The 19537-nt window shown below is 50.1% G+C and overlaps 6 protein-coding genes across 6 annotated transcripts, besides 3 other annotated features; 2 read left to right on the top strand and 4 right to left on the bottom strand.

Annotated features, from left to right (window-relative positions):
* Positions 1-19537: part of a sequence feature (contig 1.129 1..627835(1)) that runs on past both edges of the window.
* ANIA_07489 (putative beta-ketoacyl synthase (Cem1)) lies at positions 157-1799 on the bottom strand (the record flags this gene model as incomplete). Its single annotated transcript, XM_675666.1, has 5 exons — positions 157-321; positions 368-729; positions 811-1321; positions 1382-1548; positions 1712-1799. The coding sequence occupies 5 exons, from the start codon at positions 1797-1799 to the stop codon at positions 157-159; spliced, it is 1293 nt and encodes a 430-aa protein (XP_680758.1).
* On the top strand, positions 2397-3851 carry ANIA_07488 (agmatinase; the record flags this gene model as incomplete). The annotated part of the gene is made up of 3 exons (XM_675665.2): positions 2397-2519; positions 2573-2699; positions 2752-3851. 3 exons carry the CDS (start codon positions 2397-2399, stop codon positions 3792-3794), a joined length of 1293 nt encoding a protein of 430 aa, XP_680757.1. The 3' UTR covers positions 3795-3851.
* Positions 3932-6353, bottom strand: cdc42 (Rho family GTPase cdc42). Its single transcript, XM_675664.2, has 5 exons — positions 6265-6353; positions 5583-5943; positions 5315-5434; positions 4759-5137; positions 3932-4704 (listed from the first exon to the last, which is right to left on the bottom strand). The coding sequence occupies exons 2-5, from the start codon at positions 5600-5602 to the stop codon at positions 4645-4647; spliced, it is 579 nt and encodes a 192-aa protein (XP_680756.1). The 5' UTR covers positions 5603-5943; positions 6265-6353; the 3' UTR covers positions 3932-4644.
* Positions 6948-6990: a sequence feature (Short protein (ANIA_07486, CBF79474.1) was converted to a misc_feature.).
* Positions 7099-9831, bottom strand: mirC (siderophore transporter mirC). Its single transcript, XM_675662.2, has 5 exons — positions 9346-9831; positions 9141-9271; positions 8355-9089; positions 7634-8295; positions 7099-7583 (listed from the first exon to the last, which is right to left on the bottom strand). Exons 1-5 carry the CDS (start codon positions 9561-9563, stop codon positions 7506-7508), a joined length of 1824 nt encoding a protein of 607 aa, XP_680754.1. The 5' UTR covers positions 9564-9831; the 3' UTR covers positions 7099-7505.
* Positions 7159-7202: a sequence feature (Short protein (ANIA_07486, CBF79474.1) was converted to a misc_feature.).
* ANIA_07484 (uncharacterized protein) lies at positions 12193-12936 on the bottom strand (the record flags this gene model as incomplete). Its single annotated transcript, XM_675661.2, has 2 exons — positions 12434-12936; positions 12193-12373 (listed from the first exon to the last, which is right to left on the bottom strand). Exons 1-2 carry the CDS (start codon positions 12853-12855, stop codon positions 12193-12195), a joined length of 603 nt encoding a protein of 200 aa, XP_680753.1. The 5' UTR covers positions 12856-12936.
* ANIA_07483 (glycosyltransferase family 69 protein) lies at positions 13721-15545 on the top strand. The gene has a single exon (XM_675660.2). The coding sequence runs from the start codon at positions 13857-13859 to the stop codon at positions 15420-15422; it is 1566 nt and encodes a 521-aa protein (XP_680752.2). The 5' UTR covers positions 13721-13856; the 3' UTR covers positions 15423-15545.

Genomic DNA, 19537 nt, shown 5'->3' with positions numbered 1-19537 from the left:
TTCAGAGGGCAAAGAAGCGCTAGGATTGGAAGGATACACCACGAGTTTCAAGATGTATCCTGACCATTGTCAACGTCAAAAGCACAGGCATTACAGTACATATTGCTTTCCTATACAATCTATTACTATCGTACAAGCCAGACGCACCCGAACGACCTATAGCCCGTGCTTCGAGAAGCAAAGACTGCTATTCGTCCCCCCAAATCCGAAGCTATTCGTCAACGCTAGATCAATACGGCGCTCCTGAGCCTCATTGGGCGCGTAATTAAAGTCGAAACCGTCATTCAGACGATCCAGGTTAATGGTAGGTGGCATAACATTCTAGAAGGCAATTAGCGGTACCACAAAATCAAAACGTAAGACCAACCTCATGAATAGCAAGGACAGTAAATAGAGCCTCGACGGCTCCCGCTCCTCCTAGTAGATGTCCTATGGCTCCCTTGGTACTGCTGACATTCACATCAGCCGCTTTCTGTTTACCCCCGGGGCCAAGGAGGAGAGCCTTGATTGCGGCATTTTCAGCAGCGTCGCCGATGACAGTCGAAGTTGCATGGGCGTTAATATAGTCGACAGCTGAGGGCTCGAGACAAGCGTTCTTTAGGGCTTTTTTCATTGCTAGCAGAGCGCCTCCACCGTTCGCCTTGGGGGCTGTCATATGGTGGGCGTCTCCTGAACAACCGTAGCCTTTCACCTCAGCATATATACGAGCACCTCGTGCCTTAGCATGCTCTAGTTCCTAAAAAGTAGGGTCAGTACCAAGGTTTTGTGCTAGCTCCGGGTGAGTCACCTCTAAAATCACTATCCCAGCACCCTCGCCGACCACGAAGCCATCACGGTCAGCATCAAACGGCCGCGAAGACTTCTCAGGACGGTCATTGTACGCCGTTGCTAGACTTCGTGCCCTTGCGAAGCCTCCAATAGCAAGTGGGTGAATACAAGACTCCGCCCCGCCGGCAAGCATGACATCCGCATCTCCGCAAGCAATAAAACGAGCAGCATCGCCAATAGAATGGGCACCCGTCGTACAAGCGGTAGTTGCTGAATGGTTAGGGCCCATAAAGCCATACTTCATGGATATATGCCCAGCCCCAAGATTGATCAACAACTTCGGTACGAACAAAGGAGACAGTTTTTTGTAGCCTTTTGTGTCGTACGCTACCACTGCATCATAAATCTCATCAAAATTGCCAATTCCAGATCCCAGACAGACTCCTGTTGCTTCTAACTGATCTTCAGCCTTTGGCTTCCACTCTGCATCCTCCAGGGCCTCTTCCGCAGCAGCCATTGCATACTGGGCGAATCGTGCCATCTTGCGCTCATCCTGTCACCATTTAATCAGCTTCTCACACCATACCCAATATTGACCTGGCGTGAGACATACATCTTTACTCAACCATTCGGATGCCGTCCATCTCCCCTCCGCGCGAGCACCGCTCGGAACAACCGCGGCAATCTCACAGGGCAAGTCTGCATATCGAGCATCCCGATGTCTAATGTTAACGATCCCACAATGGCCATCAAGCAGCCGCTTCCAAGTTCGACGAACCCCTGTAGTATAAGTAGTAGTTCAGTATTGGCCACTGCCCAAGGAGAAAAGCCGAGCAAAGAACCAATGAACGACGACAAGAACATGTAGCCAGCTAGGTGCGGAGAACCCCCAAGAAATCTTAGAATAGGGTGCTCTGTACAGCGCTGTATCGTCTCTAGCTACCTTGTTTGGAAGCGTCGGCGCCTGTAATTGACCTTCCTTTTCGGGAAGTGGAGACATTGGAGATGCTAGGAGAAAGCTGCAGAATCATCGCTTTCACCGTCCTGGGCCGCGAGATGCTTTTGGTGTTTCTGGTCTTATTTTGGAGGGGCGATGATGGGGCAGACAACAGCAGGGCATCAAAGGAAATAGTATAACTCACCTACGCCGAGGGGTGTCACCGCACCGAGACCTGTTACTACAACTCGCCGCATCGCATCTTTTCTGCTCCATGCACGGCTGGTGTAGATGTAGTTTGGAACTATGTTAGCTAGGTGAAAGGACAGCACCCGAATTCAGCCTCCAAAAATAAACGCGCAGGATAATAGTTTAGAGGTCGATGCCTCGATGCGAACCTCTTAGCTGGGTGATACCGCGGCAAAACTTGAGATCAAAAGCAACCCGAAGAGGCAACTCTGGACGACGCAACGAGAAGACCATTGTCATGCAGCCAATCGGCACCAGCACTATTATCGATAAGAGATTGCATTACCAATCTGACCGTACGGTTACCAAACATACAGCTCTACTCCGAAGTAACTCCACTGCCTTTCCATATATTAAGGTCCTTTCCGTCTTCTTTTACTCTTGTTTGCTCGCTAGAGCCCTTACTTTACATGGTTATTTCTTCTCGTGTTCTGGTTTCACCATGAAGCTGACCTGGGCTGGATTGTGGGCGTTGGCTGGAACGGCGCTGTGCTGCTCTCATCATGACGAAGAGTCTGTTCCTCAAGAGGTGCGAGAGGAGCTACTGAAGAAATGGAATCAAGAGGTGAGAATTCAGTCAGTATCAGTGGAATTCTATAGACTAACTAGCAAATGTAGTGGTCTTTCTCCGGACATGCCAGCTTTGCGCACTTGAAGCCCGTCAAATGTCTGGTCGAGCCGGATGAGAAGTACGACATTGCCATCATCGGTGCGCCTTTCGACACCGCGGTCAGCTACCGCCCAGGTAAATCAACTCTCCAATATATAACTAGCTACGTTTCTATACTAATGCGCAGCAGGAGCTCGCTTTGGTCCGCGCGCAATCCGCGCCGCCAGCGCCCGCCAAATGGCTGGGACATCCTACAACACCCGCGCAGGGATAAACCCATACAGCTCATGGGCGACGATCAAAGACTGCGGCGACATCCCCATTACCCCATTCGACAACGGGCTCGCTGAGCGCCAAATGTACGAGGCCTTTCTGGAACTCGGCACCCGCAGCCCCGTCACGCCCGCCTCATCTGAGTATGGCAGCAAGGGCATCTCCGCGGGCAAGAGCAAGCTCGTCACGCTGGGAGGCGACCATAGCGTTGCGCTCCCTGCCCTTCGAGCGTTGTATCAGATTTATCAGAAGCCTATTACTGTCCTGCACTTCGACGCGCACCTGGACACCTGGAACCCAGTGCGATACTCGGCGTACTGGCAGTCGGAGCAGTCGGCATTCAACCATGGCAGCTTTTTCCACAAGGCGAGTCGTGAGGGGCTAATTTGCAACTCGACCTCTGCACATGCGGGTCTGCGGACAAGACTTACCGGTATCGATGACAGCGATTACACGGCCCCCGGAACGCCGGAGCAAGGGTTCATGCGTATTCACGCTGACGATATCGATGAGCTTGGTGGACCCATGGGTGTCGTCAACAAAATTATGGAGCGTATTGGCCTCGATTTGGACCAGCCTGTTTATCTCTCTGTGGACATTGACGTACTTGACCCTTCTACTGCGCCAGGCACTGGGACACCCGAGCCCGGTGGCTGGACAACCCGTGAGTTCATCCGCATTCTGCGGGGGATTGAGAAGTTGAACATAGTTGGCGCGGATATCGTCGAAGTATCTCCAAGCTATGATAACAAGGGTGAGACGACTGCCCTCGCCGCTGCGCAGGTGGCGTATGAGATCATCACTAGCATGGTCAAGAACGGTGCGGGTAAGGACTTGGGTGGGTGGTATGGACGTAAGGAAAGCGTTACCCAGGAGTCTGTTCCAGTGGTTGATGCTGAAGCTGAAGTTGAAGCCGAAGTGCCGGAGCCTGAGTCCGTGCTCAAGGACGAACTTTAAATGAGATATGAAACATGTAGATGAGATAATGAAACAGTCACATTGTACATACCTGAATGAGCGCCTTAGTCCCCTACAAACTCAGTATTCGACACTGAAGCCTGCACTAAAAAGATACACTCACTGTTCTAGAAATGAATCAAGAATATATCTTCATATTGGATATATCTGTGCTATGTAGTCCACGACTCAGCGAAACGAGGACGCTAAAATGGCACAATAAATGGGTAGGGCATGAGAGCAACTTGACAATTGAGAGCGCATAAAAAGAACATATCGAACCAGAGCCAACCAAAACAGGACGCCTCGACTTCCAACGCCAAGTTCAGACGATGAGAGCTGTTATAAAAGGAGTGAGAAGAGACTGGGAATGAAGGCCACATTGAACGGAAGGATTGCGCTGGGGAATCGGGGTGATAACTGATGAGGCTAGATATCATGGGAACAATAGGCGCAATAGGTGTAGAACGGAATATGGTGGGGGCCAAGTAACCAGCTGGTGGGAGAGAGGCTGCTTGTTTGCACAATGTTTTCAACGCAGCGCTCAGAGAAGTATGGATAATGGATAATGGGCCGTAAATGGCAGGCAGCGAACGGCTAACCCTACATAACCATTATGCAGAACCCCATCCACAGATAGCAACGAGAACTCTGTGTAAGGACTGACCAACCTGAAGAGCGGAAAGTGTTCGTATAATCGCAAGCCACTGTATGCTCCGAACCAAGCTTCTCAACCCCCTCCCAGTCGTCCTGAAATCAAGCGACACATGCGAAAGCCACCAGGGTTGTTAACAAGGGACCGATTTTACTATAACAGGGGCTGGCCCGCTCCATAATGTGTGGAGTTCATCTATAGCAGAACGCACCTCGACCTCTTCTTAGGGGCCGGTTCGAGTGCCGCAACAATAGCCTGAGACGGTTTTAGTCAATCACGAGCCCTGAGCGAAACTTAGGACAAACCCACCTCGTCAAAGACATCCTTGAGCTTGTATTGGGTCAATGCGGAGCATTCGACATATTTCACGGCGCCCAGATCCTTGGCCATGCGGTCACCGTCTTCTTTGCGAATCGGTTGCATCTTTTGCCGAGCCAGCTTGTCGCGAACGGCGGGGTCATCCCGGAGATCGACTTGTGTCCCAACAATCAGGCATGGGACGCCGGGGCAGTGGTGGTGAACTTCGGGGAACCACTTTTCGCGCACGTTCTCGAAAGATGCGGGGGAGGTCACAGAAAAGCAGACAAGGAATACATCTGTCTGCGGGTATGAGAGAGGACGAAGTCGGTCATAATCTTCTTGACCAGCAGTATCAAATAATCCTAGAGTGTAGGGCTCATCGCCGATCCTGTTCCATAAAACCGCGATCAGTAAAGTTGAAAGAAGTATCGGTAGTATTAGACCCGACGTTCGGACAAAAAAACCGGGCGAGGAATATTCTTTACGCATCGCAGAGCGAGTAGAAGCAGGAAGCCTGCGAAAATCGAACCGGGGTGTCACGGCGAAAACACAAAAATCCACTTACATGACAGTCACAGCATAGTTATCGAACACGGTGGGCACATATTCTGAAGGGAATTTGTTCGTTGTGTATGAGATCAGGAGACAGGTCTTCCCGACAGCACCATCACCGACCACAACACACCTGCGGAGGAAAAGCGCGAAGTTAACAACTTATTGATAAGTATAGAGGGCGGTCGATACGCCTTGAAAAGGGGTGGAGAATTGGGAACGGCTCCGGAAATGTGAACCAGATATAGCGAGAGCTATGGACAAAGAGTGGCAGGACGTACTTGATAGTTGCTACGACCATTTTCAAAACCCGACCGAATCTGATGCTCTGGTGGAAAGGATGGAGAGACCGTTGACGACTGTCTAGACCCGAGACAGGCAGGATAGGGGACAGGAGCGGTGAATGAGAGGGGGAAAGATCGAGCGCAGTGACTGGAAAAGCGAGACGGGTCAGGAACGGAGAGAAGATTGGAAGCTGAGAACTTCAATAGGAAACTAGAAGGATATCAATGAGAAAGAGTCGCTAGGTTTGACGAATGTTGGTTGGGGTGCGGTGTGATGCTGTCGGTGGTGAAAGAACGGAGGGCCAGCCAATGTGGGAGGGTCGAGGCGGAGAAGATGATTATTGCCAGTTGAAAGCTGCTGGAACGCACGGTTAGCCTAGTCTCTGGCCGGGCTTTTTTTGTTCATCCGTTTGTTATCACAATCGTAATTAAACCATCCCGAGTAGCCTGGATTTCTTTCATAGGGTGCAGATTTGCCCAGAATCTTGCACCTTCCAGAAATCCGAAAATTGGTGAAGATCAGGGAGTAGACAAAAGACTGGCCAACAGAAGTATTGCAGCCAGTCAATCCTCACAAGTTCTGGGCAACGGCTCGATTGAAATTAAGATCTATGTGATAACCTTCACGCGGAAAAAGCAATGCGGACGATAATCTGCTGCCACGACTTTGACAACTCACCCGGGGCCGGACCAACTGGATACCTGCTTTGAAGCGGAACTCCCAGGATTCCCTCTGTTGCCTGATACTGATGGTAGCCGAAGGGTTGGATCCCGGCTGCCTGACAATCTCAAAGAGATCGATGACTTTCTGACAAGGAGGGGTAGGCTAGTAGCAAATAGTGGTAGGACGGAAAGCCGCGGGACGAAGAACGAAAAGATGATCCCAGAACGGGGTTCCAAGGCTTAAGTTAAGGTTAAAAGTGAAATCAAGGACCTTTTGATCCTACAAGAAAGAGTTGGTATAAAAAGGAGAGGATACTGACGGGAGGACGAGGCAGAAGGGGAAAAGGAGGAGTTGAAAGCTAGAGATGTTTGAGGGCCCGAACAAAGCAGCACCTCGTTCAAACCCAGTACTAGTAAGACCGCAAATGCTTACAGCGAAAAGGTCTGATATTCCCCTTGTCGTTCCTCCAATCGTAATTATTGCGCTCGCTTTCTTCCAATAGTATTTAGCCCGAGCGGTTGCGAAAATTCGAAGTGTCTGGAGGACCCTGTCAATCGCTCGTCTATGCGCCGAGGGGGCAGCCATGATACAGTATCAACAGACACTTCCTATTATTGACCATAGCCTAGAATACTCTCTCTTTTTTTGGGACCCTTTACATCGATTCATGGCCACAGCACCCTGGCAGCACAACCGCCATGTCTTATACTCTCACTCCGCTTACTGGGGAGTATGGTTACGGTACGGTCTGATATGGCCGGCTTCCACCTCTTAACCGGACACAGGTCATCAGCATAGCACAATGGCTCTATCAAAGCCTCACTTTAGATCAGAAACAATAAAAGGATAATAACCCACATCCCACGCTGTATTGCTCTATTGGGAAATTCTTCTATGTATACTGTGTAGATAGAGATGGTCACATAAAAAGACAGGCCTGTCGTAATTGGTGATGATTGAAGATCATGAAAGTAAAGGAACCAGTACGCCGATAAATGCTTTTCATGGCATAATGCGGGTCAACACTCGCTGATAATCAAAAAATGTATGTGCATGCTTTCACACCTCGGTCCTGGCCGAAGCTGATAAGCTGCTTCCTACTGTGATGCGTTTCGCCACAGCAAATATATTCGAGAAGTCACAAACTGAATCATGAGACTATAGATTCGTTATCATGCCGAAGAATTGTATTCAGCGGATCATCAAATACCGCCGTCGCAAGGCCTCAAAGGGCAAGCCGGGGAGCGCATCACGGCCTATGTTCGTTTTGCTCTTTCTCCTGGCCCCAATCCATTTCTTGGTGAAGCATCATCATGATCAGAGGATTCGCTCATCTAAATCAGTTAGTTTAGGCGCGTCGCTACATCTCAACAATAGAACTGACCTTATCCAGCTTATAGTTCGACATAAGAAGACTCAATGGAATCAGCGGAAGCGTGGCTAACAATGCCAGCACAAGAAGCTTATTCATCGTTTCTTGATATGATCGATTGATGGCGGACCTAACGGGTGTTCCCATTTCGTAAGACAAGGCCTTGGTCAGCTTGCCAAAAATTGCGCCGGCTTCAGACTTGTACTCGTCAGGGAGATAGAGGTTGAGTTTGCGCGGGATGTTGTGGGTCCAGACAGCTCCCGAGATAGCAGCGCCGACTGCACCTCCCATTTCCATGGACGTAAGAAACATGGCGGTGGCGGCAGCTACTTCCTGGTGGCTCGCCGACGCCTGAACACCGAGTTGTACGGGAACATTAAGGAGCCCGCCTCCCATGCCCACAATGACCTGCGTTCCTAGAACTTGTAGGGGAGAGCTGCCTTCTTTGCGGTACAGCAACATCAGCAGCAAACCAGTCATGTAGATAACACAACCAAGAGTTACATATACACGGTATCGGCGTGTATACTTAATCAGGATGGAGACACCAAATGCAGCGATCGTTGACGTAAAAGCAAAGGTCTGAGTGACACGGCCAGCCGTGGCAACGTCGTAGCCCTGTACAACTTGCAAGTAGGAATAGAGATATGGCTGGACTGAGAAGTAAAAGGCCACTAGGTTCTGTTAGCAAGCATGATTATCATCCGCTAATAGCTGATGGGCTGGGACGTACTGAAGTAAAAGAATGCCAAGCAACAACCTGCAAGAGCCGTCCGCTGCTTGAGCAAATGGAGGGACAGGAGCGGTTTAGGCGCAAGCTTTTTTGAGGTCTCCCAGAAAGGCAACAGTATGAGACATACAACGCCTATTACGATCATCGCAACAATGCTGTTGCTCTTCCATCCATTTTTCGTGTTGGCAGCAAGGGTAAGAGGAACAAGTATCAACGTCACCGCCGCAGAAAGCAACGCCAATCCAAAGATATCAAGGTCGTACCAAGTGCGACGGACTGCTGCAACGAATCCACGCCGGTGGTGGGGTCGTTCTTTGATCAGGTTCAATCTCTTGGCCTTCCGTTGGTTCAGCAGCAATGAAAGAGCGAGCGGCAGAAACGAAGCGGGCAATATGATTGACCACATCCCGTAGCCCCAGCGCCACGAGCTATTCTCAAGCACTACATCGGCAATTGTGGGCCCTATCCAAACTGTGACCAGGAACGGCAGCTCTGGAAGTAGGGCCAAGAGTGCCCTATTCAGAAGACTGCTACTGTCGGCAATGAAGACTTGCTGAAGGATTTGTAAGCCCGTGGATCCGGCAGCGTAGAAGATCTGGGCAGATGCATAGGTCTGAACGTTCGTCGATGCGGCCATTTGAATATAACCGAGGACATATATCAAGATGCTGACACAGAATGCTTCAAAGCGACCAAAGACATCGGCGATCTTGGCCATCGGAGGTTTAATTACAGCTGCAAGGAACAGTCAACCTCTGATCATTAAGACGGTCCATGATAACTCACCATTGACGACGTTTTGGACAACAAGAACTGTTGATATTAAGGAATGTTTACTGAATGCACTAGTGGCATAAGCAGAGAGTGACATGATTGTCTGGCCCTCCAAAGAAGTACAGAAGGCCATAAGGAAAATGCTTGCGGCCAAGTTAGATGCAGTTCATTCTGACTAGCCTCCGATGCTTGTTCACAGTGTAATGTATAGACTCACCTGATATAAGCTATGACCAGGGATCGGGTCGTCCATGTAATGTTGATTGCTTCGATTTTCCGCACACCCTCCTGGACCGAATCCACGGAGGTCACTGCACTACCATCGTCGTCGCTCACATATCCGTCCGTCAGGAGGCGCTCTCCCTCGTCTTCAGTATCTGGTCTCATGTCGCCGAATGTGCCATACGCGGTTGCGCTAGGTTCAAGCAGGGGCATCGCGAGACGGTTAGGAGTGACGGACGGTTTTCGAAATAGTTGAACCCGCTTCGAGTAAGGTCCATTTAATGATACGATTCGGATATGGGCGGCTCGATAGGAAAGTATGGGCGGGAAGACGTGGTCGACAAGGTCGAGCAAACGAGATCAGCTGCCGAAAGCCAGATGTGACAAGGCAACCATAAGACCGAAGCGGCAGTGCAGGGTATTAATCTGATCTGAGCCAGCCAGATCCACCTGAAGCGGAAAAAGAAAAAGAAATATACTAGCCAACAGAAAAGGGTATCTTAGTGGAGGAGGAGTGAGGAGAAAAAGCAACGTCCACGTCGAACGGAGAACACGCAACGAGGCACTCAAGCTGACTGCGAATCGTCAGGCGAGAGCGCATGGATGCGCGAGGCCGCTAGTAGTAGAAATGTAGCGCGGCAAGACGAGTAGAGTAGCAAGGAATCCAGCGGAGGCACACAGACACGCGGAAGCAGAAAGACCTCCTTGAGTGTCCCTGTCCTTAGCCGAAGAGACCAGATCCGAGTGGGCTTGAACTCTCAGCGTTCACAGGTAGACCCACGGAAGCAGCTCTTATGCATGCAATCAGCCTATGAGCTTGACGCGCGAGGCTGAGTTGGGATCGAATATGTACATCGACCAACGGCTGAAGGTGAAGAAATATAGGCTGCGGGGCCGCTCCAGCAGGTCGAAATTGTAGAGGAACTCGGTGTCAACACAGGGACAATCTATCATTTCGTAAGCACGCGCATTTCGAAGCCAGCCGGCGCCCGTTATTGTCCCTTGACTGTCGAGAATGCAGGTGCGCGCAGTTCGCATATGAGAGTACGGCAGGTAGTCGGTCGTGGTGATGAGGCGGAGAGTGAGTGGCAAAACACCAGTTGAACCCCCGATGCAGTGGAGAAACGGGAGTGAACGGCACGGCCATCAGAGCCTGACTTACTCAAGGGCCCAAGCTACTCGAAAATTGTCAGTTCGTAATTCCGTTTTGGTAGAGTTACTACTACACTAATTCCCCCACGTCCAACCACTTGATTCCCCGGATGACACTTGAGTACAGTCATACCACTCTGAGCTCGAGTCTCTGATTCACAGAATCCTACCGCCTCGCTTGATTCGGCTTAATAAACTTTCCCCTGTGACACATTCCCGCACAACGCCCACAGTTCTTGGAACGTGCACACATGGGCACAAGACTAAAACTCGCTAGTAGTCGCACGGTGTCACTAGACTCGCTACTACTGCACGGAAAGAATCAGATATGATAAGATCATTTTTTTTCGGCGGCTGTCGGACCAAGCAACTCTAAAACATTGATCCATCTATCCGTTGCAATGCCAGTATTCTCCGGTTCCTTACCTAATAATGACTCTCTGTAGAGGGTAGCTACATAGACGGGCGAACCAAGGCATACCTTTCCAGATACCCACCCCTTGCAGAGCAGTGAACACTGAGCAGTGAACGCTGGCCATATCTCTTCCAAGTCCACAACGCATGATTAGCGGATCGTGATGTGCGACGGTATTTCCCGTGCCGCCAGCTACGGAGTACGGTAATGCCCAAGATCGGCCTAGGGATTTGTGACCACGGACCATATACCCACTTACATGGCTGCATTTCGTTTTCTCGCCTTGAATTACCGCTAGACTCTTTGCCAGGCGTTCCCCCAGCGCTCAAAATATCCCAAGTCGTCAAACTGCTACGTAGGTTAGGAGTCGAGACTACTGTGAGTCATAGATGTAACGAGGTTCGCGCCCGGACGCGTTGCGTCCTTGATGACAACACCCGATTCTCTCCAGGGTTTACAAACGTCCAGAGTCAATGATAACTGCTGCCCAGTGTCCACTGTGACATTGTCCATTGCCGCGGAAGCCGCCCAGCGGAGGACACGATGTCATTTCCCTCGTTTGGATCTAATCCCGGCTCCACACCCCAGCTTCTCCATCCGATATCCGGTTTCGCAGGAGGCCATGCAGAAGCTGAAACAGCCTTCTGACTACATACATCGACCTCGCTACTTTCTCGTATAATCATGCATATCTAGAAGAAGCGAGTACAGGGTGTTTTCCTTCCTTCCTGTCGACAAACCGAGGCTAACCTACGCACCATATGAGTTGACTGTAGGTAAGGTGAGCTCCAAGGTATGTATCAGAAGCCTGACATTAACATAGAGTGATCGAGAGATGGAGGTTGGTGCACTCCTCAAGCTACCCCGACTACTTAGGAAAAGATGTGGGTCAGCAATGAAGAGTGTACGAAAGCTCTAGACTTCTCAAGTGGTTCAACTGATATTAGGGCCTCGCCCCCTAGCCTACATAGAGGAGATGGGTATATGCAAGACTTCGAGATACAGTAATCTGTTCATTCCTCGCCAATGAGTCTACCGATCACAGCTGTCAGGTATTAACCAGATAGTAGCTGTCTCATTCTATGAGAAGCGATCTTATATTACGATGTTCTTAAATACAGATCAAGGGGTTGTCGACACTGCTAATAAATGGGTAGCGGATCGACGACTCTTGCCTTCATGAAAGCCATAATCCGGCCACCTAGTGCGATATCAACAGCATCGCGGTTGCCACGTTCAGTGGTGCGCCACTGTCAATACAGGATTTGGGAGCCGCTACTTGGTTGTTGAATCCGTCACCTCAATTATCAGTGAAGCGAAATTCACTACCAGATCCCCGCCCGCACTTGATGGCCTCGCTGCGTACACGCCAATCCAGGCATCACGGACATCCTCCTCAGCAAATACCCAGGTGACTTCCCGGATGGGGGATTTTTGTACCCCTTGAATAAGGTAGCTTTCAACGCGTCAGCAGCAGCTCCATCATGAATGGATAAGGTAGGGTAAGGATGTGTACATCCACAAGCTATCGTCTGGCTCTCTGACCACTTCTAGGGTTGCGCCAGTACCACCTGATGGAACCGGGAGCAGGCTCCAGTCTGCCCAGCGGTCCTTGGCTACGGTACTCAGATGCGGTTTGTCATGAGTGAATTCTATGCCAGTTTTCACCCACTTCCGATCCCCGCTGTTTCCGTTGAGAACGATGATGAGTCCGCCCTGGTCGTATTTCTGGCTCCAGTTGGCCGAGAATGCCACTCGAGCACGCTTAAAAGTGTCCAGTGGAATGGACTTGTACAGAATAGGAGCGTTGAATCGCTCGGTTGAAGGCGGTTTGGCCCAAATATCTGTTTCTGGCGGAGCTTTGACGGTGAATTCTGCGGGGAGAACTTCGTCTTCGGGAACTCTCTCCAGCAGATTTGCGGATGCGAAGCCAGCCATTGTGGTTGCGATTAGGCTCACTCTGGCGGTAATCCCGGTGCAAATAGTGTAGGTGGTATATATGGACTCCTGTTGGTTGCGGGGGCTGCTCAGAAAGAGGGGACAAACTGCAGATTCATGGAGGGCGAAGGCGCATTAAATACCTAACCATACGTCAGCCCATCCGGCGCCTTCGAGATCTAGATTACGCTGAAGAACATAGTACACAAGCTAAAATATGAGTCGCACGCCTCGGTAAGACAAGGATGAACGCCAATCATGGTTTAGCGACTGGCGTGCTCGAGACACCTAGTGTCTTGAAGGTTGTCTCCAGCGTTGGCTGTTCGGGTCAAACACCGCCGGTCAGTGTTTCTGCGGCCTTGTTGCCTTAATATGGAAGTCGGTGGCGCAACCAACTGAGGCGGACGACCTGAGCAGCATCGTAATCTCGTAACGAGATCTTGTTGAAACTTAATGTAATTAAATCACAGATTTCGTCCCTGCACGATGTTCCTGTACCGAATCTCTCAGATGACGGTCCCGGATTGCGACACATCTCAAATTCGTTCTTATCCAACTCTATATATACATGGAGATAGGCATTTTGGTTGGGCGCAAATGCCAGCGGGCACTGAGCTCCGGCCGGTAGGATCTTCCGTGATTTATCTCAGGTGCTTAATTACCATCATCATTAACAATATCGACTGAAGTCTCAACCAGCGACTCAAGGGATAGGTCTTTAATGGCAACTCTACGAATGTACACACGGGCGCCAGTGCCCGCCGTTTCTGGGGCTATCTGGCTGACATAATCCAAGTCGTCGATCCAGAAAGGAGGAGCTTGAAACAGAGACCGCGCTTGCGTGTTAATGTTGGCAGTCTTATCTCAAACTTTGTTGCTTGGATTTGACTACTTAAAGCACATATTGTTATCTGTGCAATGACTTGCCATGCCTGAGGAATGGGTGCCCTTTTCATGCTGTTTTTTCCACCTTTGACTGTGACCAGCATCGTATCGCGGCCATGTCCCGACTTCTTCACCCAGACGAGTACGAGTTAGATTTGCGGTCCTCCATCGACTCTCAAGGCACTTTCAACCTTGACGAAGCCGATTTCGAGTCACAATCCATACCTAGCCGCAGCAAGCTACTCCATCGGGCACCCTTAATATCGCGTATATTCGGCTCGAATGCCTCCGGATACCGTCGCCTGGATCCCTCCAAACCTTTCATAAGAGCTTCGAGACGGTCGAACTGCCACCGCCGTTGCCTAAGTCGCCGCGCATGCTTTTACCTCCAGAGCTTCTTTGGTGTCTTATTCGCCCTCGTTCTCTTAACAACGGCCTTTTTCCCGTCATACTCTCGGCCGCCGCCGCATTATGATGCTCTCCGAGACGCTGTCAACAACTCGCCTGCTCCTGGTCGGGGCAATCCTCGCAACCAAAAGATTTTTATTGCAGCTAGTCTATACGACCGCGGTGGCGACATAGCGGGCGGACAGTGGGGGAAGGATGTCCTCAGGCTGATTGATCTGCTCGGCGAGAAGAATGTGTTCTTGAGCATCTACGAGAACGATAGCGGGCCAGCAGGCGCAGGCGCATTGCTGGACCTTGAAGCTCAGGTGCCTTGCAATAAGTCGATAGTCTTCGAGGACACTTTGGACTTGGATAGCTTGCCATCGGTGACCTTCCCTGGTGGTTCGAAACGAATACGACGTATAGAATATCTAGCCGAGGTCAGGAACAGGGCATTACGGCCCTTGGGCGCGCACCCGGAGGTCGTATTCGACAAGCTACTATATCTAAATGACATCGTTTTTGACCCCATAGATGCAGTCCAGCTATTGTTTTCCACGCATGTTGATGATAACGGAATCGCCCAATACCGCGCTGCCTGTGCTGTCGACTTCATCAACCCGTTCAAATTCTATGATACCTACGCCACGCGCGACCTCCAGGGGTATGGAATGGGTCTGCCCTTCTTTCCCTGGTTCTCTACTGCGGGCAATGGGCTGAGTCGCAAGGATGTTTTGTCCGGAACGGATTCTGTTCGGGTCCGCAGTTGTTGGGGAGGGATGGTTGCATTCGATGCTCAGTATTTTCAATTTCAGACAGCAGGGCCCGCACGGAACGAGACTCTACGGTTTCGCGCGTCCGATGATGCACACTGGGAAGGTTCTGAATGCTGTCTCATTCATGCAGACCTTCAAGATGTTCCGATTGATCCTGAGGAGATTACGGATACGGGGATCTACATGAACCCATTTGTGCGAGTGGCATACGACAGCAGTACACTCTCGTGGCTAAGGCTGACCCGTCGACCCGAAAGGTTGTACAGCTTTATTCACAAATTCTTAAACCCCCTGGTTGGCTTACCCCGTTTCAATCCCCGGAGGACTGAAGTCCTTGGTCAGCGTGTCACAGAGACCGTTTGGATCCCGGATGGGAACAACGATGGAGGCGGTTCATTCCAGGAAGCAAAAAGGATTGCGTCCAATGATGGCTTCTGCGGACGGCCGGGGCTTCAGGTAATTGTCGAGAACCGTAAGGAGGGTCAAGCAGGCTGGGAGTCTATCCCGATCCCAAATTAATGCGTAGTTGAGTGAGGACAGACTCTATGTATACCACTGTACATTTGTATTTAAAATATTTGATCATGAAAGGCTGTATCATGACCTTGTAGTGGAGGCATTCTTGGAAGACGAACATACCGAGTCTTGAGCTATCAAAACCCTGAACCCTTAGGTGGGTTATGCACAAACTAATGAATGCGTTCGTCCAGTTTGTCTGGGCTGCCCTTTGTGTTACTTTTCTTCATATTCAGAGTCTTCTCACTCTACAGATGATGGACAAATCTGAGTGAGAATAAGTCCACACCCTTTGCCCGCTTCATCAAAGGACAGATTACATTAGATGTCTCACGTTGACCCATGAGTCCTTTTTAAGGTAAGAGTCAGTAGCGAGCTTCTACCGTACTCTCTTATTCCTGGAAGTTCACTCCTCTTTTCTACCATTCTCCCGGTTTATTTTGACCTTTACATGCGCTTGTCTCTTCCAGATGGCTCTAGGTAGGCGGTTGACCGAACTTACTAGGTTGAATGTCACCGACGTCATCTCCAGTGTCGTGGAAGCCTTCGCGAATAGATCTGCACACGGCCTTGAGCGCTTCCAGGAAGGAAACTTATGACAGTCTTTCACAGCAGTTTTCTCAGGTTCGTTTCCCCTTCCCCTTCTCAGTGGTGACTCTTGCTCATGACACCCTTTTCCTTTAAGCTCAATCTTTGACAGAATCAAGACTGACCACAATTATTCGCAACACAACAGGCCGCCAGTGACGAGAACAACCTCACTCATCATTCTTCCCCTTCTTCTTTCATTACACCTCTCTGCACAGCCTCTCAGAGGTTGAAACAATCATGGTCACCCGGATTGTTGATGTTGATGACACAGCTGCCTTCATGGCGGCTGCTCGTTCCCTCAAACTTGAAAAGGAATACGGCAGAACTCCTGCTCCTTCTGAGGATGTGCCATCAAAAAAACCAAAAAAAAAAACGAGGCTTTCCAGTTCGAGCAGGAGGCTGGTGATGCTCAAGGATGCTTCGAGGCTCACGGAGATGCTAGGGTAAACGAGGTCGTTGCAGATCAGACCGTTACGCTTGACCAAACCTCCGTCATCGGCGGCAACAGTGTCTTGACTCCCATGTGCGGAGATCAACCAAAGGTAGAGCTGGATCGTGGGACTTAACCACCTTCAACTCATGGGGTACTCCGGAAGCTCGCGTTAGGCCCGCTACGTCTCCTATTCCTCCTTCATGTGCACTCAGCGCTACGCTCTTGATTGCTTTACAATAGCCGCTCAGGTCAGACGTGTTATTAGCAAAGACCTTCCTTCTTCGTGGCGTACACTGACAAGGTCTTGCCCTTGGTGCATGGCGGACAGATCGAGAGTGTCTCTGTCACACCGAGCGGCAACGCTCATGTGGTGTTTTGCGATGCTGCCGCCTGCAAATCCTTTTATGACAAGCACCCAAACGGTATCGACCTTGGTAAGGAGAAAAATCTCGCAATTTTCGTCGACCTGGGGCGGGAAGTGGACGTGGTCAGCTTCCAACTTTCCCTGGCGTTATCGGCTGGATCGACTCGTGTTGTCCGTGCTGTCGGCGTGAATATTAATGTGACATTGGCTAAACTGGTCAAGCTTACTACTGGGGCGAATCGCAGACTTGGGAAAATTATTGATACCTATGTTCCCGGATGTGTGAGTCAACCGGGCATGTTCTCAACGGTTACTAACCTGCGAGAAAGGCTCGCTCTGTTAGCTTCCGCTTCTGTCAATCGGAGACGCTGTTCGCTTTAGAGCTGCCTTGGTACGCGTCGAGAAATACGAGCAATACAATGTTCATTATGCGGCTGATTCGTGAGTTTCTATGCTATCCTGGCTAGCCTTACGGTTTTCAGATTGACTCGGGCCTATAGTTGTGAGGTTTCTATTGGCATCACGTCGATTGGTCGTCCCAAAGGTAAGAGTACCAAACACTATCTTCGGAGAATACTTTGGGGTTTGTTGAGGTTGGAACGCGTATGTCAGTTATACAAGGCAATATTGAGGATCATATTCTGTATCTAAGTTTGTATCTATGGTGCTAGTAAAATGAGGTCCCCTCCAGTGCAGCCCAAAACATTTTGTAAGAGACGACGCAACAAGCTAGTCATCCCTCTAACTAGTTAAGCATTACTTTGGTCTTCACACCATCTTCGTAAGAACCTGCATACAACGCAGAGGATACTGCAACCCTTTGCTTCAAATGATGCAACGGCTCATCCAATAGAGAATTCGCAGTCAAATCCTTCCGTTTCTTACCTTTTTTTCAGGCCTCCAGTCAACCTGGAACCCTGTTCCTTGCCTCTTTTAGGCTGTTGATGATTCAGTTTTGCATATTGTTTTCTTATCGACTTCGAGCTCTGCAGGCAAAGGTTGCGAGGGTTCACAGGCTGTCAGGCGAATAGTGAAGGTTCCATTATGGGATAACATTTCACCTCGCTTGTGAGGGGGAATTTCTGCTGCTGCAGAGAACCTTCAAGGGTCATGTAATTTCTCTACTCTTTATTGCGGTAAAATATGATTTGACAGTCACTGCAAAGGTACAGTCACTGCAAAGGTTAGTTTCAGTGAAGGATATGACCTGTCCTTAAAATATGTTTTCGCTCATCAGCGGAGAACACATGCAAAATATCTTGAGGCTATCAGAACAAAACGATTCCGCGCGATGCCGCTTCAGAGCCCATGATATATTCATTGCTAGTCCTTTTATTAGTCCAAGACGAGGGAGGGTATGAAGCGACGATATTAACCATAAGGTTACATGTGGTATGGTATTGTACGTTACCGAACATGGTATGACAGGGCTTGGCTGTATTCATATCCTTTCAACGTCTTCCCCAGGAATTTACAGTCTCTAGGCTCCTCTTACGAAAGACATCGATACTAGCTTCGCGCTTCCTGTCAAGCAAGGCAAGGAGACCTATCAGGGTATCCTGTCAGCTAGGCCCATGCTCCTTGTGCCCTGAAGTTGGGCCTTCTGGTTTGGGTGGGTCGTCGCCTTTGTGGAAATTCACTCCTGGGCTAGCCTGAGCCCCTGTCTCCTCGTGCTTGTAAGCAGCAGCAGTCGGAACAAAGAGCCGGCACTAAGTTATGAGGTCCAACTTAAGGAGACGCCTTAGGCACGCTAAATGCAGGCTCTTGCACCGTCAGTCTTTCCCCTTGTGATGATCTAACCGGTACTAACGATTGGCACACCTAAGCATGCTACCTGATACACCGGACAAGACGGGCGTCGATAGGCGTGGACCTGAAGCGGCCGTTTTGGCAACAATGGACAGCTGCCAGCAATAGTCTGACAACCATGGCCACTTTTAAGTGGGGAGCGGGGAGGCTCGAACCAAGCGGAGATCCCCGATGAAGAACAAAGGATCGCAGCGTCACAGTGCCACTTCCGCAGCTCACAAGATGTGGTTCTTCAACCCAACCCCTTCATTCAGATTTACTTCTGGCCCCCAGGCTCTTCATTAGGTATTGTCTTATTAATTGGTGTTTCGAGAAGGTGAGCCGATCGAATTCCATGGGTGCGAGACATGGTTCTCGGAATACCTCGGATTGATGGATTTTCGGTATGAATATTGATTGCTGAAAACTCTGGACCTTTCTTGCCTCCGCTAGGTCGCCCCTCATTACCCTATCACAGCGTAAAACGGAGATGAATCGCTGGGGGTATAATTCCTCGTGAGGTAGCGTCAGCGCCGTCGCTTCGCCTGCAGCCAGAATACAGAGGACCAAAGTCAGGACCCGACAGTCTGGGTGGTGTGATAGCTGGGCATTAGTACACCGTAAGTTGAATTTGGGGCACCCCTGACTGCGTGAGGGATGTTTTCTTCTCCTGTTCCCGGAACTACGGCTTCCACTTGCTTCGCTGGACTTGGAGTAACGAGGCCGTATCTTTGGAGCTTTCAGGCAGCCTCGAAAGTTCAAGCTCATGAAGATGGAGGCCATCCACATTTCTTCACACTTCGCGATCCGCAACGCGGCATCACATATAGTCTCCGTCGGGCCTGGCTAACGCTATTACAGTACTAGTCAATCTTCAGATCCTCCGGTTACGTAACTAAACTTCATCAGGCAGGAGCTACTTGTCAATGTTCGGTTTTGACT

The sequence above is a fragment of the Aspergillus nidulans genome, chromosome IV (genome assembly GCF_000011425.1).
Source record: "Aspergillus nidulans FGSC A4 chromosome IV".
Taxonomy (NCBI): Eukaryota; Fungi; Ascomycota; class Eurotiomycetes; order Eurotiales; family Aspergillaceae; genus Aspergillus; species Aspergillus nidulans.
This window is presented reverse-complemented; position numbering and strand designations above follow the sequence as displayed.